Source organism: Schistocerca serialis, chromosome 7 (assembly GCF_023864345.2).
Source record: "Schistocerca serialis cubense isolate TAMUIC-IGC-003099 chromosome 7, iqSchSeri2.2, whole genome shotgun sequence".
In the NCBI taxonomy this organism is placed as follows: Eukaryota; Metazoa; Arthropoda; class Insecta; order Orthoptera; family Acrididae; genus Schistocerca; species Schistocerca serialis.
Genome location: NC_064644.1, coordinates 290,209,224 through 290,224,757, shown reverse-complemented (window position 1 = coordinate 290,224,757; position 15,534 = coordinate 290,209,224). Strand labels below are relative to the sequence as shown.

Below are 15,534 nucleotides of genomic sequence, written 5' to 3'. Positions count from 1 at the left end.
AACAAAAAATTAATGATATGGCACTATTTTTTGCAGATGGTAATTAAAACTTTGACTATCCCTCATGTTTTAGACCTCCTCGCTACGAACAGACCTAGTCATTTTGAGTGTGTCACCAATGAGAGAAAGGATAGCAACCATGATACTATCATAGGAACAATGGTTGCCAAAGGCAAAAGGTCATCAAGAAAGCTAGGAGAGTATTTGTGTTTGGTTGGGCTAGACAGGAACTTACTAACAACCTATTTAAAAGTCAAACTGAGATCATTTATTCTGGCTAAGGCAAACAGAGAGCAGTTCTGGTTCAACCTGTGGCCTAAATAAATACTTACCAATTAGTAAAAACTGGTGAATCCACCTTGGTTTAGTGATACTATTTAGAGAATGTTGCAAAAACGGGCGCTACTACACTCACGCTACAAAAGAAGAGACTGCATTTTTATATGACTTGCTTTTGTGGCCAACCTGTGGCACAGTCTTTCGGTGATCACAGGCATGTTAACATTAACATCACAGTCTATTTGGACTACAAACTGTTGGACTATCCTGTAGTTGTGCCCATATCACTTAATTGAGGTGGCCTAGTTCTAAAAAATGAAATTTGTAATTTGAGTTTTGTTTTCAAAAATTGCTTAATTTTCATGCATGCTTTTCATATGTCGTAACACACATCAGTAAAACAAATAATTTACAGTAAGATAATAAATTATAAAACTTGTTTTCAGCAACACCTGCGTGTATCTCACGTGTTTTATGTGACATTGAACGCACAGTGGCACGTATTCCACCTGAAGTATGTGAGAAAGATGTTACTCATGGTCATGGTGATGCCAGAGTCAGACATGTAGTGCAAGCTCCCCCACCAGAACTACTGGAAGAACTGAGAAGAAATGTGGAGCATATGGAGCATAGGTCACGTCAGTTGCATTCAACTTGTGAAGCCTTACGCAAAGATCGCGACCAGCTTAGACAGTAAGTACTAAAACTGAGATGCTAATGTCTGTACTAAAACTTGATGCGAATGTCATGTTGAAGTGTTGAGTCTGTCCATGAGACTTGCATGGATAGCTCAATTGAAAGAGCACTGCCCACAGAAGGAAAGGTTTGGTTATCTTCCCAACACCTTGTTGTGGCTTTCTACACATTTTTAAAGGCTTAAAGCCTATGTAGTATCATCCCACTGTTGTTGTTGAAGTGGGATTAATAAATCGTGAAAAGTTGTAAACTTTCACCTTGCTGATGGATGATGTCTTCGACAAACTACTTTGGAAACATTGGTATTCAGAATTTGAAAGACCACTCTTGTAGCACTCTATTACATTGCAGCATATGAGATTATGACCCATATGCATCTGATCATAATCATACCCAGAAATTTCAAGGCCGATTGGTGAGTGACATATTTAAGGATATAAGTGAGTGTTACTAACTGAGTCTGATAATGAAAGAATAAACAAACAAATTATTTAAGCATATAATGTAACTGGATGGATAAAAAATCTACTTACCAAACAGCGGGAGCAGAAAAACACACACACACACAGGTTTAACTTACACAAGCTTTCAGAGCCAGTAGCTCCTTCATACAGCAGAAGAGTTGGAGAGAAAGGAAAAGGGGTGAAGGAAAAGCACTGGAGAGGTCTAGGGAAGGGATACAGTTTGGAAAAGTCGCCCAGAACCCTGGGTCAGAGGAGACTTACTGGACAGGATGAGAAGGAAAGACTGATTATTGGGGACTGCATTGGACGAGGTCTGAAAGCCTGAGAGCTTAAAGTTGAAAGACAGGGTAATATGCAAGACAGAGATCACTACTAAAATATCATGCACAAGGTAATAAGAGTGAAAAACTAAGTTCATTGTATGTAACAGAGTTGGGAGGGAGGACGACAAAAAATAGACGGGGCAGAAAATGAAAGATGTAGAAAACTAAAATGGAGTGAAGAAAGGGGTAGTTACCGTGAGAAAATGCTGAGACAGAATGAATTAACATAAATTAAAGCCACTTGGGTGGCAAGACCAGAGGACATTTTGTAGTGCTAGTTTCTACCCGCGGAGTTCTGAGAAACTGGTGTCTGAGGGAAGAATCCAGATGGCACATGTGGTGAAACAGGCAGCGAGGTCACGACTGCCTTGTAGAGCATGCTCTGCAACAGGATATTATATGTTGCCAGTATAAACCCGTCGCCTATTCCCATTCATTCTGACTGATAACTGCGTAGTAGTTATTCTGATGGAAAAGGCTGAACAGTATTTACATAACAGCGGGTATATGACGTGTCATTTCACAGATGGCTCTCCCTTTGATAGTATATTATGCTAGTGACAGGGTAGGTATAGGTGGTGATAGGATGGTGCATAGGGCAAGTCTTGCAGCAGGGGCGGTCACAGGGGTAGGATTCATAGGGTAGGGAGATGGGTGCAGGACAGCATAGGGTCTCACAAGGATAGTGCAGAGATTGGGAGGGTGATGAAAAGAAAAGCTGCTCTAGAAGTGGTGGGCAAAATCTCAGACAGAATTGATCTCCTTTCAGAGCATGATTTAAGGAAGTCAGGGCCTTGTCGAAGTAGTTGATTAATACACTACTGGCCATTAAAATTGCTACACCAAGAAGAAATGTAGATGATAAACGGGTATTCATTGGACAAATATATTATACTAGAACTGACATGTGATTACATTTTCACACAATTTGGATGCATAGATCCTGAGAAATCAGTACCCAGAACAACCACCTCTGGCCGTAATAATGGCCTTGGTACGCCAAGGCATTGAGTCAAACAGAGCTTGAATAGCGTGCACAGGTACAGCTGACCATGCAGCTTCAACACGATACCACAGTTCATCAAGAGTAGTGACTGGCGTATTGTGATGAGCCAGTTGCTCGGTCACCATTGACCAGACGTTTTCAGTTGGTGAGAGCTCTGGAGAATGTGCTGGCCAGGGCAGCAGTCAAACATTTTCTGTATCCAGAAAGGCCCGTACAGGACTTGCAACATGTGGTCATGCATTATCCTGCTGAAAAGTAGGGTTTCACAGGGATCGAATGAAGGGTAGAGCCACGGGTTGTAACACATCTGAAATGTAATGTCCTCTGTTCAAAGTGCCGTCAATGCGAACAAGAGGTGTCCGAGACGTGTAACCAATGGCACACTATACCATCACGCCGGGTGATACTCCAGTATGGCGATGACGAATACACGCTTCCAATGTACGCCATTGCAGGCACTCCTGCCTGTGATGCATCGTCAAGGGTAACCACAGCCATGGTCTCCGAGCTTATAGTCCATGCTGCTGCAAACGTCATCAAACTGTTCGTGCAGATGGTTGTTGTCTTGCAAACGTCCCCATCTGTTGACTCAGGAATCGAGACGTGGTTGCACGATCCGGTACAGCCATGCGGATAAGATGCCTGTCATCTCGACTGCTAGTGATACGAGGCCATTGGGATCCAGCACGGCGTTCCGTATTCCCCTCCTGAACCCACCGATTCCATATTCTGCTAACAGTCATTGGATCTCGACCAACGCGAGCACCAATGTCGCGATACAATAAACCGCAGTCGCGATAGGCTACAATCCGACCTTTATCAAAGTCGGAAACATGATGGTACGCATTTCTTCTCCTTGCAGGAGGCATCACAACAATGTTTCACCAGGCAACGCTGGTCAACTGCTGTTTGTGTATGAGAAATCAGTTGGAAACTTTCCTCATGTCAGCACGTTGTTGGTGTCGCCACCGGCACCAACCCTGTGTGAATGCTCTGAAAAGCTAATCATTTGCATATCACAGCATCTTCTTCCTGTCAGTTAGATTTCACGTCTGTTGCCCGTCATCTTCGTGGTGTAGAAATTTTAATGGCCAGTAGTGTACATTTAAGACCAGGATAATACAGAGTGACAAGTGGAGTGCTCCGAAGTTGTTTTTAATAGGCATCAGTAGTACCAGGATTGGATGTGATGGCATGGGAAATTAGCTATTGGACTAGGATGGTGGGGTAATTACAACCAGTGAAGGCTGAGGTGAGAATAGTGGTGTATTGCCTTAAAGAGTCTGCATCCAAACAAATACGCTTGCTACAGAGGGACAAGCAGGTTTCAAGAAACAGAATCTGGGACCTTAGTTTTGATAGTGCAAAAGCATGTTTTTGGGAAGAACAGGTGTAATATGTGATGCGATTCATTATGGCCATATGAAGTAAAGGCAGTTTTAAGAGGTAGAGGTTGGAAAAGGATAGGAAACCAGAAGAAAGACAAGGAAAAAATTCGGAAAAATCAAGAACAGACAACTGTTAGCAAGAGGCAATGAGTGGACGAGGATTTCTCACCAGAAGAGTGGTCTACCAGATAAAGAGAGAGAGAGAGAGAGAGAGAGAGAGAGAGAGAGAGAGAGAGAGATTGGAAAAGGAAAACATCGATAGGCAAAGTCATGAAATGAGACAGCCTTTGTAAAAACCAGGCAAACAGAAAGAGGCAGTCATAGGAGGAAATGTAAACTACTTTGCTTGGGGAATAAAGTAATGTAGGATACGGCAGTAAAAGTCGATCAGAGCAGTTTGGAGAAAAACAAACACACAGAAACGTGAAAGAATTGCTTATAAACAATGTAAATGAAGGGTGAGAAAGAAAATAGATGTCAAATTTACAAATAAATTGGCGGGATGTGAGGTAACGGGCGAGTTGTGGCGCCCTGAAAATATTCTAAGTTCAGAGTTGGCGGCCACCGCTCGGGAAGGCGCGGCTCGTTAGCAAGCGCGTGATGCCACGCAATGGCCAGACCACGTGGTCCATCAAGCACATAGCTGGGAATTCCATTGTGACGCTGTGTTGATGAAGGAGACACGCCGAGAATGCCAAAGATGGCGGACATAGAGAAACCATCATGGCAGACATTTCACAGTTCGTATAGAAATTAATAGTAACCAGATGAATCATGATTCCGCAAAAAGAAACATGTGCATTACCATTATTTTCACGACAATTCTGATGGTGTAATCAGATTTTCAATATCTTTATTAGTTTAAAGTTCAGCATCTGACAGTAAATTATACAAGTAACACCTAGCAATGAATTTCCAAAATCTAAACGCTTCATCCGATTTCGTTGGTCGACGTGTCTTTAGAAAGCTATTAGTGTAAACCTAAATTGGTATAAATTACAGGCATGTAACTTGAATAGTACATGAGTTATTGGAGGTCAAAGTGGCTGATTACTATCAATGGCGTCAGGCCATTAGTACTCCACAGTTACACGAAAAAACAGTAGCAGCCTGCTTATAAATATATTTATTCATCTATGTCTTTGTTTATATCTGATATATACTATTCATTAAGGAATTGATTAAATATTTACTGTGTTTTAGAAAGCACAGAGACATTAGGCTACTGGCCTACCTTTTGTTCTATTCCTTTGATATATGTTTATTTAATTTGTTTATGTATCTAATAATGCGTGTTAGAGCGTGTTTATGGTCCAGCCATAGAAATATTTATTTAATTTCAAGTAGTTAAATGTAAATCCAGTATTTCGTATGTGCTTAAATATGTTTGTGAGTGTACATTGTCTTGGAGACATGGATGGAGCGCTCTAGCCAATCATAGCACTCGTTTAATGGTGAGACTGTATGGAATTGGGGGAAAAGAATTGTTTCCGGAGAGGACACGAGGTAGTTCTGACAGTGGGGCTGTTCTGGACGGTATGGCACAGGACATGGGAAGTGCTGGACGCGACGGATGCAGAGTTTGTGGAAAGACTTGGACAGTGGAGCCGTTTGCACGTGGTCGTGGAGGATAGAAATATTTCGGAGTGCCGACCTGTGCTGTTGTGTGATTTCCATGGCTTCTGCAGTGAAGTCGCAGTATGCATTCAGAAGTGAATATATTGCGAGCTGTGTTGTTGTTCATAACTAATTACATGAAGTAGAAATCTATTGTTTTCCTGTTGTTCAACTTATACAGTATAACCTCGTTAGCGTGAACTCGCATAAGACGAACTTGCAGTTAACATGACAAAAATATTGGTCCCACCAGGAATACATTAGTTCTTATGGTATGTTTTATCGGTTAACACGATTTTCAGTTAAGGTGAATTACGAATTCTGTTTCAGTTCCTAGCGTAATTAAATTTCACCTTAACACAAACTTCTGACCTTACAGTATTCTAAAGTGTAATTTTTTTTCCTAAATCAACATAGGAAATGTAGCTACAAAGCTAATTATACTTACTGTTGACTTGTTTTTAACATATTGTAGGTCGGTAGCCGCAATTATTGCCTCAGCAATCAGCGTATGCTGTACATTGTAAGACATTCCATAATGTGTGCATCAGCATTTAGGAATGTACTGTGCCAGATTTGACAGATGTTCTGTTAGTCGTAGCTGTATCAAGTTGGAATGCTGAATAAAAACTACAGTTACAGCTGGTACCATAGCACTTGAAAATGGCAAAGAGGAAACGGACAGCTCTAAATGTACAGTTAAAGCTTAAGATTCTAGATGAAGTGGACCATATTACCAAGAAAACAGCAATTGCAGAGCAGTTTGCAGTACCTAAATCTACTTTATTCCATTAGAACTACTGATGGCCTTGGGAGAGCCAGTCATGACAAAACTCTACCATCTGGTGAGCAAGATGTATGAGACAGGCGAAATACCCACAGACTTCAAGAAGAATATAATTATTCCAATCCCAAAGAAAGCAGGTGTTGACAGATGTGAAAATTACCGAACTATCAGTTTAATAAGCCACAGCTGCAAAATACTAACTCGAATTCTTTACAGACAAATGGAAAAACAGGTAGAAGCTGACCTTGGGGAAGATCAGTTTGGATTCCGGAACACGTGAGCAATACTAACCTTACGACTTATCTTTGAAGAAAGATTAAGAAAAGGCAAACCTACGTTTCTGGCATTTGTAGACTTAGAGAAAGCTTTTGACAACGTTACCTGGAATACTCTCTTTCAAATTCTGAAGGTGGCAGGGGTAAAATACAGGGAGCGAAAGGCTATTTACAATTTGTACAGAAGCCAGGTGGCAGTTATAAGAGTCGAGGGTCATGAAAGGGAAGCAGTGGTTGGGAAAGGAGTGAGACAGGGTTGTAGCCTCTCCCCGATGTTATTCAATCTGTATATTGAGCAAGCAGTAAAGGAAACAAAAGAAAAATTCGGAGTAGGTATTAAAATTCATGGAGAAGAAGTAAAAACTTTGAGGTTCGCCGATGACATTGTAATTCTGTCAGAGACAGCAAAGGACTTGGAAGAGCAGTTGAACGGAATGGACAGTGTCTTGAAAGGAGGATATAAGATGAACATCAACAAAAGCAAAACGAGGATAATGGAATGTAGTCAAATTAAATCGGGTGATGCTGAGGGGATTAGATTAGGAAATGAGACACTTAAAGTAGTAAAGGAGTTTTGTTATTTAGGGAGTAAAATAACTGATGATGGTCGAAGTAGAGAAGATATAAAATGTAGACTGGCAATGGCAAGGAAAGCGTTTCTGAAGAAGAGGAATTTGTTAACGTTGAGTATAGATTTACGTGTCAGGAAGTCATTATTGAAAGTATTTGTATGGAGTGTAGCCATGTATGGAAGTGAAACATGGACGATAACCAGTTTGGACAAGAAGAGAATAGAAGCTTTCGAAATGTGGTGCTACAGAAGAATGCTGAAGATAAGGTGGGTAGATCACGTAACTAATGAGGAGGTGTTGAATAGGATTGGGGAGAAGAGAAGTTTGTGGCACAACTTGACTAGAAGAAGGGATCGGTTGGTAGGACATGTTTTGAGGCATCAAATTTAGCATTGAAGGGCAGCGTGGAGTGTAAAAATCGTAGAGGGAGACCAAGAGATCAATACACTAAGAAGATTCAGAAGGATGTAGGTTGCAGTAGGTACTGGGAGATGAAGAAGCTTGCACAGGATAGAGTAGCATGGAGAGCTGCATCAAACCAGTCTCAGGACTGAAGACCACAACAACAACAACAACAACAACAAATCTACGATTATTAAGAATCGAGAAAAAATTATTAAAGCTGCGGCATCAGGGCATCAGATTCTGGAGACAAATCTAAACGACTTCATACCACCAAGTATGAAGACATCGAGACGTTACTGCTAGAACGGTTCAATGATATTCGTGCATCTAACATACCTTTAACTAGCCCTGTGATTCAGTCAAAAGCAAATTATATTGGTAAAGATATGGGCATCAAAGACTTCCATTGTTCTGCTGGTTGGTTGTATCGGTTCCAAAACAGACATTCAATTTCATCTATACAAATTTGTGGTGAAGCAAATAAAGTTGATGACGAAAGTGCGAACAGCTGGTTACATGAATTCAACCGAGTGAGAGAAAAGTATGCCTCGTGTGATGCATTTAATGTGGATGAAACTGGATTCTTCTACAATCTTTTTCCAAATCACACCCTGGGGATAAAAGGTGATAAGTGTCACGGTGGAGCATGAAGCAAACAACGTGTGACTGTCGTACTGTGCTGTAATGCTGACGGCAGTGAGAAGTTTCGTCCCTGAGTTATCGGTAAATGCGAGAAACCAAATTGCTTTAAAAACATAAATATGGACCCGACCTTGCATCTACTCTCACCACAAGAAACCTTGGATCGATGGCACATCATTTTGCAAGTGGCTTCTTCGTCTCAACAGTTGAATGGTTGCTCAAAATAGACATGTTCTTCTTACATTCGACAGATGTACTGCCCATAATGTTCATGATCTGAACCTATCCAACATAAAGGTTCAGTTTTTTCCACCCAACGCCACAAGCCGCCTTCAGCCTTTGGACCAAGGCATAATCTCTCTCATAAAGAGAGCTTATTGTAAGCGACTTGTAAGAGCTGCAATTCGTGCTGCTGAAAACAATAGTGCAATGCCAAATTGGAATCTGCTTGACGCAATAAAAGCTATCGCAGCAGCCTGGAACTCAGTATCACCACATCATATAGGGAAGTGCTTTAACAAAGCCTGGAGACATAGCAACACTGATGATGTCCACGAGTTAGAAGATGTCACTTCACCTGATGAATGCACAGTTCTGCAGGATGTTGCGAACCTTGATATTACTTTTGAAGAATTCATTAATGTAGACGACGATGTTGCCGTATGTGCTTCTGTGGAATCGGATGTGCCAGAAGCTGTGAATGAGGTGCAAGAAGGGCCATCAGAAAAAAGTGAAGAGGAAGAGAGTACAGATACCATTCCACCTACCCATCAGGAGATTTTTACTAGAGCCTTAGACTGTTTAGAATGGTTCGCTTCAACATCCAACGGCACTGCTGGGTTTACGGATGCTATCATTACAATTGGTTGTGAAATTACAAAATATTATCGTTCCCATGAACATCAGCGAACCGTGACCGAATTTTTTCTAAGAAAGTAACATACATAATTTGTGAGTACTTGGATTTTACAATCACTTTATAGTGTTATAAGTCTACAATAACGTGATTAATTTTTTAACTTGAACTCCTGATTTTTCGGTCCCTTCGGATTCGTGTTAACGAAGTTTTACTGTATTTTATTTAATTGCAGGACCATCGACACCAATAATTGTTTTGCCAAAATATACCGCATTCTCAAAAGTACTTCTACTATCGTACTCATCATTTAAAGTCGTTAAGATAGTACCTGCAGATTTTATTTAATTGCAGTATTTCATTTATAAATTTATATGTTACTTTCATAATTCGCAATTGCCAAGTGATGGAAACCTTCGACCGTTCGATTAATGTGTGCGTTCTTACTGTATACTGTAGACTCAGCAGAATTTGACCTGTAATGTGGCAACTACGTATCCCAGCCCCTAGACAATGAAACCAGCCAAAACTTTTAATATTTCAATGTTGAGTCGGAGGGTATGTAGCTGAGGGTCACCTGATTACATTCACTTTATTATTTTGAAAGCCCGCAATTGGGGGTTTCTCATCTGGAATTTGTGCCCTGTAAAGTGGTAATTCCTTTGCTCTCTGTTATTCAGCATACTATGCGAAGTGTAAAAAAAACCTTTGCAAAACCAGTAGAGATTTCTGCAGAGTGAACCTCTCATAAAACACAGTGAGAGATCGTTTTTTTCTTCGCAAGTAGGCTTCTGAAAATAGTGAAATTACGCAGTAATTTTCACAACCAACACATGCTATCTATCGATAGAGGTCTTAATCTATCACATTAAAGGCAATTTGCATGGGAGCTCAGTGTCTAAAGAAGTTGAGTGCAGGGAACAGTAGTGGTTAGTGCAGTTAACGGACAGTGGTATCAGAGACGGTTGGAATACGCGGTAACCGGCGGCAGCTACAATTACATCAGGTGACTTCTCCAGTGGCGGACGCAGTCCAGCAGCAGTACAACGGCACTGTCTCCGAGTACTCCAGGGCAGTCTTCAATGTCGGCTTCCACTACAACAGACGGCATCATATGGCAGAGGGAACCATCTCAGACCAGATAAGTGCCTGTGCAAATAGTGAGACAGCGTGTGACTCTGAAGTTCAAGCTCCACTTATAGATCTTGCGAATATAAAACAATCACCTAGTACATGTAATTTTGAAAACGGAAGTGAGCCGGTTAGTCCGAAATCAGAGCGCGAAAGTGTAACTAGTAGGAGTTCAGGCAAGGAGAATGAATGTGGGGAAAATATGATGTCTCAGCTATTGCAAATGATCCAGGGAATGGCAAATAATATCAGTGCAGTTTGAACAGAAATGAGTACACTGCGAACAGGTATGGGCACATTGCAAACAGTTACGGATACAGTTCGGACTGATATGGGTACAATGTGAACTGAAATAGGTTCCACTGTGAAAGATGATGTTGAAAAAATTATGGGTAAAATTGAAAAAGCAATTGATGATAAATTAAAATGTGTTCGAGTGGATATGGGGGAAATTACAGTCAAAATTGTAATAGTAAAATCTAGAATCGAATCGGTGGAGAAAGATATTGGGGAGAAAACGGATAAGGTGCTGACAGAACTTGGGACAAGGTAAGCAACTGTATAAAAGCACAAGATGCTCATAAAAGCGATGTAAATTTAGCAATTAGTGACATTGCCAATCGTGTAGATGAGGGGGAGAAAGAAATGGGGAAAATTAAAGATAAGATAGAGTCCAGTATCACTAGTGAAAATGAATTTAAAAAACAAATGCGACAGATAAAAAGTGAATTAAATTTGTTAGCCTCCCAACAGGCCACGACGGTTGTAAATATCCCTTGGGCAAATACCGGATCTGTGAAATGTTGCACAGATGGAAGATATCACCCATGAAATTTCTTGGCTGCATGTAGGGACACTTTTGTTCATGGCATGTCGACGAAGCAAAAATAAAATACGTTAAATGGCATTTGGAGGGAGACCCACAGTCTAGGGCAAATGTTAAATGTAGTTCGTGTGAATCATATGAAGAGTTCAAAAAGTGTTTTTTGAATAAATTTTGGAGAGGCGAAATAGATGCGGATCCAAAATGAATCTTTAAACGGGCTGTGTTACAGGTACGGTAACGGGATGATGAGAGATTTTTGCAAACGCGAACGTGGCAAGCTTATGCATGTGAAACATCCATTTGGGGTTTTAATGGAAATCACCAAGTTAAAAAGGTGATTACCCGAAGATTTGCAGTGGGATCTTGTCCATAGTCCATGTGATTTCGTGGACGAATTTCTTGAATTTGTAGAAAAATTAGAGAGCGCTTTGAAGTTGAAACCTCAGAGCAAACCCGACAGTAGTTATCAAAATGGGAATCCAGATAATCATCGCCAAAATAATAATCGTGAGAGAAATCAAAGGAATTTTCAGGGAGATAGTAGCTGGAATGCGCAGAATGGTTGGAGAACGAACAGGAGTGATGATTTCCGTGAATGGGACCTAAGTACAGAATGCAGATTTGATGGGAGAGATTTCGCGCAAAGTGCAATCGTGTAACAACCGGTCGGGAAACATGTTCGCCACATCTCAGATCCGGGGATGGCGATCTGAACAGACGATGAAAAGGACTGGAGATAATGATAACGGTAGAAATGTTGATAGGTTTGGAGAAAGGCAACAAATATGTAATATGGAGTATGTTAAAGACAAAGGCTATATAGGTGGCTCTGTCAGTAAAAGCAGGCGGAAACGAGAGAAGCATAGATTTGTGAGAGATGTAAATAAAAGTAATGGGAATAAATTTGTGGGGAATGATGTAAATTGTAATGAATGAGTGTGTGAATGGTGGTGACTGGAAAGATTCAGTGGTTCAAAAAGAAGTTAAAGAGGAGATGAATTTTGTGAAAGCGGATTGTGTGGAGAGTTCTGAAGAGGTATTAGCAAATAGTAGCAGTTGCTGTCAGGAAGGTGTTGTAGTAGCAAGTGTTTGTGAGTCGGTGAAAAGTGTCGATGTTAGTGAAGGCGGTGTAGCCTTGGTCCCGCCAGCCGCAAGTGAGGGTGATTGTGTTTTGGCGGAAAGCGTCAATGTTACTAAGGGTGACTTAGCATTGGTTTCGCCATCAGTTGAAGTTAAAAATGTATCGGTGGAGATAGATGATTTCTGTTTAAAGGAACAGAGTAATGGTAATTTATCTAATGATGTAAAAGCTACTGGTATTGATACTTCGGAGGAAGGAATTTACGCGTTTCTAGTCATGAATGAAGGCAAAACAAAACTTATTGATGAATGTGTGGATCTAAAATGTTTGTCAGAGTATGAATGTTAGAATGTATGTAAAGTAGGATCGGGGGTTAATCTGGATGAAAAGTGTGTAGAAATGGCAATGTGTGCTGATTTTTGTCCGATCACAGCGGAATGTAGCAAGTCTGGAAGTCCCAAAATTGTACGACAAGGTAGCAGCAATTTGTGTAATATAGTGTCGGAGGCTAAAGTTGTGTACGATTCACGTAAAGTTAATGTGTCGACGGAGGAAAGTAAGATTTCTGAGGCGAATTTATGTAGTTATTTAAATGGTTTATAAGCAGATAAGGTTGCTGAAATGAATATTTATGGTAATGATGGCTTAGGCATCCATGTATTATGTCAGGAAGATAAAGTGTTTAACAGTGAATTAATCTGTAATTTTGTTGAAGCTGCAAGTGTCGATATTTTGGAGGGGGAAAACAGTAAAGTTGTGTATGCTGTGGGTAGTGAATTGGCGAAATGTGTGGAAGAACTAACAGAAAATTTAGAGAGGGCTGAAGTAAATAGTGTGGGTGGGGATGGTTTGTGTAATGATATTCATACAAATTTGTATACAAAGGAGGAGTGTGATTCTCGTGCGACCGATTGGCGTTCGTACGGTAGAACATTACGGTCATTGCTGCTGCATATGTGGAAACAAGAGAAGTTTAAAATTGCTAAGGGTATATAGAGAAAGGGCAGAAGTGAAAAGATGTTCTAATCTGTAATTAGTAGTAGTAATTTTGCAGGGATAATTTATATGCCTATTTGGGGATTCGTTAGTAATTTGGTAGTTTATTGTGGCACTGTATGTGTGCAAAAGGGCAAAGTTTAGGCACTGAGGGTGCATGGAGGTCAGTGACCTAGTGGATTTAAGTAAAATATGTATTAATTTATGCTTTGTATAAGAGTGTGGCCAAGAATTTAGTGGTCAATTTGAAGGGTATTAAAATTGTAATTGTGTGTGCACGCAATTTTAGTGCGTGGAGGTAGGAAGGATTGATTGAAGTCAATTAAATAGAACTTGTGGGAATTTGAGCGTATTATGATTAGTCGTTTGCCTTGTGACTTTGTTCCTACAGTATCGTTTTCCGGTGGCGGGAATCTGTAGCGAGGATCTTGGTTGGTTTTGGGAAGTGGTTTCTTGAGGGGTGTCTTCTTTTGGTTTTTGTTGTAGACAGATTTGTCACGATAAACGGTGGAACTTGGAATTCAGAGGCAGACATGATTTCTGCGAGGCACTTGGTCAAAAGACTGATGTGAGTTGATCAATACTTCGTGCTAAAATCCGTGTGAGCATGTTTAGTGCAACGGAAAAGTTAGTGCAAGAAGGCGCCTTGGCGCTGAGTGTGTGGCATAAAAAGTGCTTCCACAATCGCAAAAAAAAGTGAAAATGCATTTAAATATTTTATTTCTTGTCCAAAAAATTGATTATACATAACTGAAATCCAGGCATTTAATTAATATGCCATTTTGTTCATAATTTGTGTTAGTTTATTACAAAATTCATGATTATTTTTGCATAACTAAAATTCAGGCATTTAATTAATATCCTGTTTCGTTCATAATTTGTTTTAATTTAAGTTATTTCGCAATTCATGATGCTCCCACACCACTACACAGATCTTGTAAACACTATTGGCCTGGTGTTTAATCATTTAATTCTGTTCTTTGAAATTTGTTTTATATGTACTTGTATGAACTGAAGGGTCTAACTTCTGAACATTCTGGCAAACCAGAATGTTAATAAGTAGAGGTGTGTGATGTAATGGGCGAGTTGTGGCGCCCTGAAAATACTCTATGTTGAGATTTGGCGGCCACCACTCGCACCGCTCGGCAAGGCGCGGCTCGTTAGCAAGTGCGTGATGCCACGCAATGGCCGGACCGCGTGGTCCATCGAGCATGTGGCTGGGAATTCCATTGTGACGCTGTGTTGATGAAGGAGACATGCCGGGAGTGCCAAAGAGGGCGGATGTTATGAAACCTTCATGGCAGACATTTCACATTTTTGTATAGAAATTAATATTAACCAGATGAATCGTGATACCTCAAAAATAAACATGTACATTACCATTATTTGCACGACGATTCTGATGGTGTAATCAGATTTTCAATATCTTTATTAGTTTAAAGTTTAGTATCTGACAGTAAATTATACAAGTAACACCTAGCAACGAATTTCCAAAATCTAAACGCTTCATCCGATTTCGTTGGTCTACGTGTCTTTAGAATGCTATTAGTGTAAACCTAAATTGGTAAAAATTATAGGCATATAACTTGAATAGTACATGAGTTATTGGAGGTCAAAGTGGCCGATTATTATCGATGATGTCAGGTCTTAAGGACTCCACAGCTACACGAAAAAACGGTAGCAGCCTGCTTATAAATATATTTATTCATCTATGTCTTTGTTTATATCCGATATATACTATTCATTAAGGAATTGGTTAAATATTTACTGTGTTTTAGAAAGCACAGTTGTTTATGTATCTAATAATGCGTGTTTGAGCGTGTTTATGGTCCAGCCGTAGAAATATTTATTTAATTTCAAGTAGTTAAATGTAAATCCAGTATTTTGTATGTGCTTAAATATGTTTGTGAGTGTACATTGTCTTGGAGACATGGATGGAGCGCTCTAGCCAATCATAGCACTCGTTAATGGTGAGACTGTATGGAATTGGGGGAAAAGAATTGTTTCCGGAGAGGACACGAGGTAGTTCTGGCAGTGGGGAAGTTCTTGACGGTATGGCACAGGACATGGGAAGTGCTGGACGCGACGAATGCAGAGTTGGCGGAAAGACTTGGACAGTGGAGCAGTTTGCGCATGGTCGCGGAGGATAGAAATATTTCAGAGTGCCGACCGGTGCTGTTGTGTGATTTC

At 40.4% G+C, this 15,534-nt stretch overlaps 1 protein-coding gene across 4 annotated transcripts in view; it reads left to right on the top strand.

Annotated features, from left to right (window-relative positions):
- LOC126412622 (uncharacterized) overlaps nt 1–15,534 on the top strand; it is a 160,383-nt gene that overhangs the window by 44,132 nt on the left and 100,717 nt on the right. For all 4 annotated transcript variants that reach the window (XR_007575324.1, XR_007575325.1, XM_050082295.1 and 1 more), the window contains exon 4: nt 726–972. Coding sequence is in view for 2 of the 4 variants with exons in the window: in XM_050082295.1 (XP_049938252.1) it covers nt 726–972 (247 nt within the window). In the remaining 2 variants the exon portion in view is untranslated. The remainder of the gene's footprint in view (nt 1–725; nt 973–15,534) is intronic.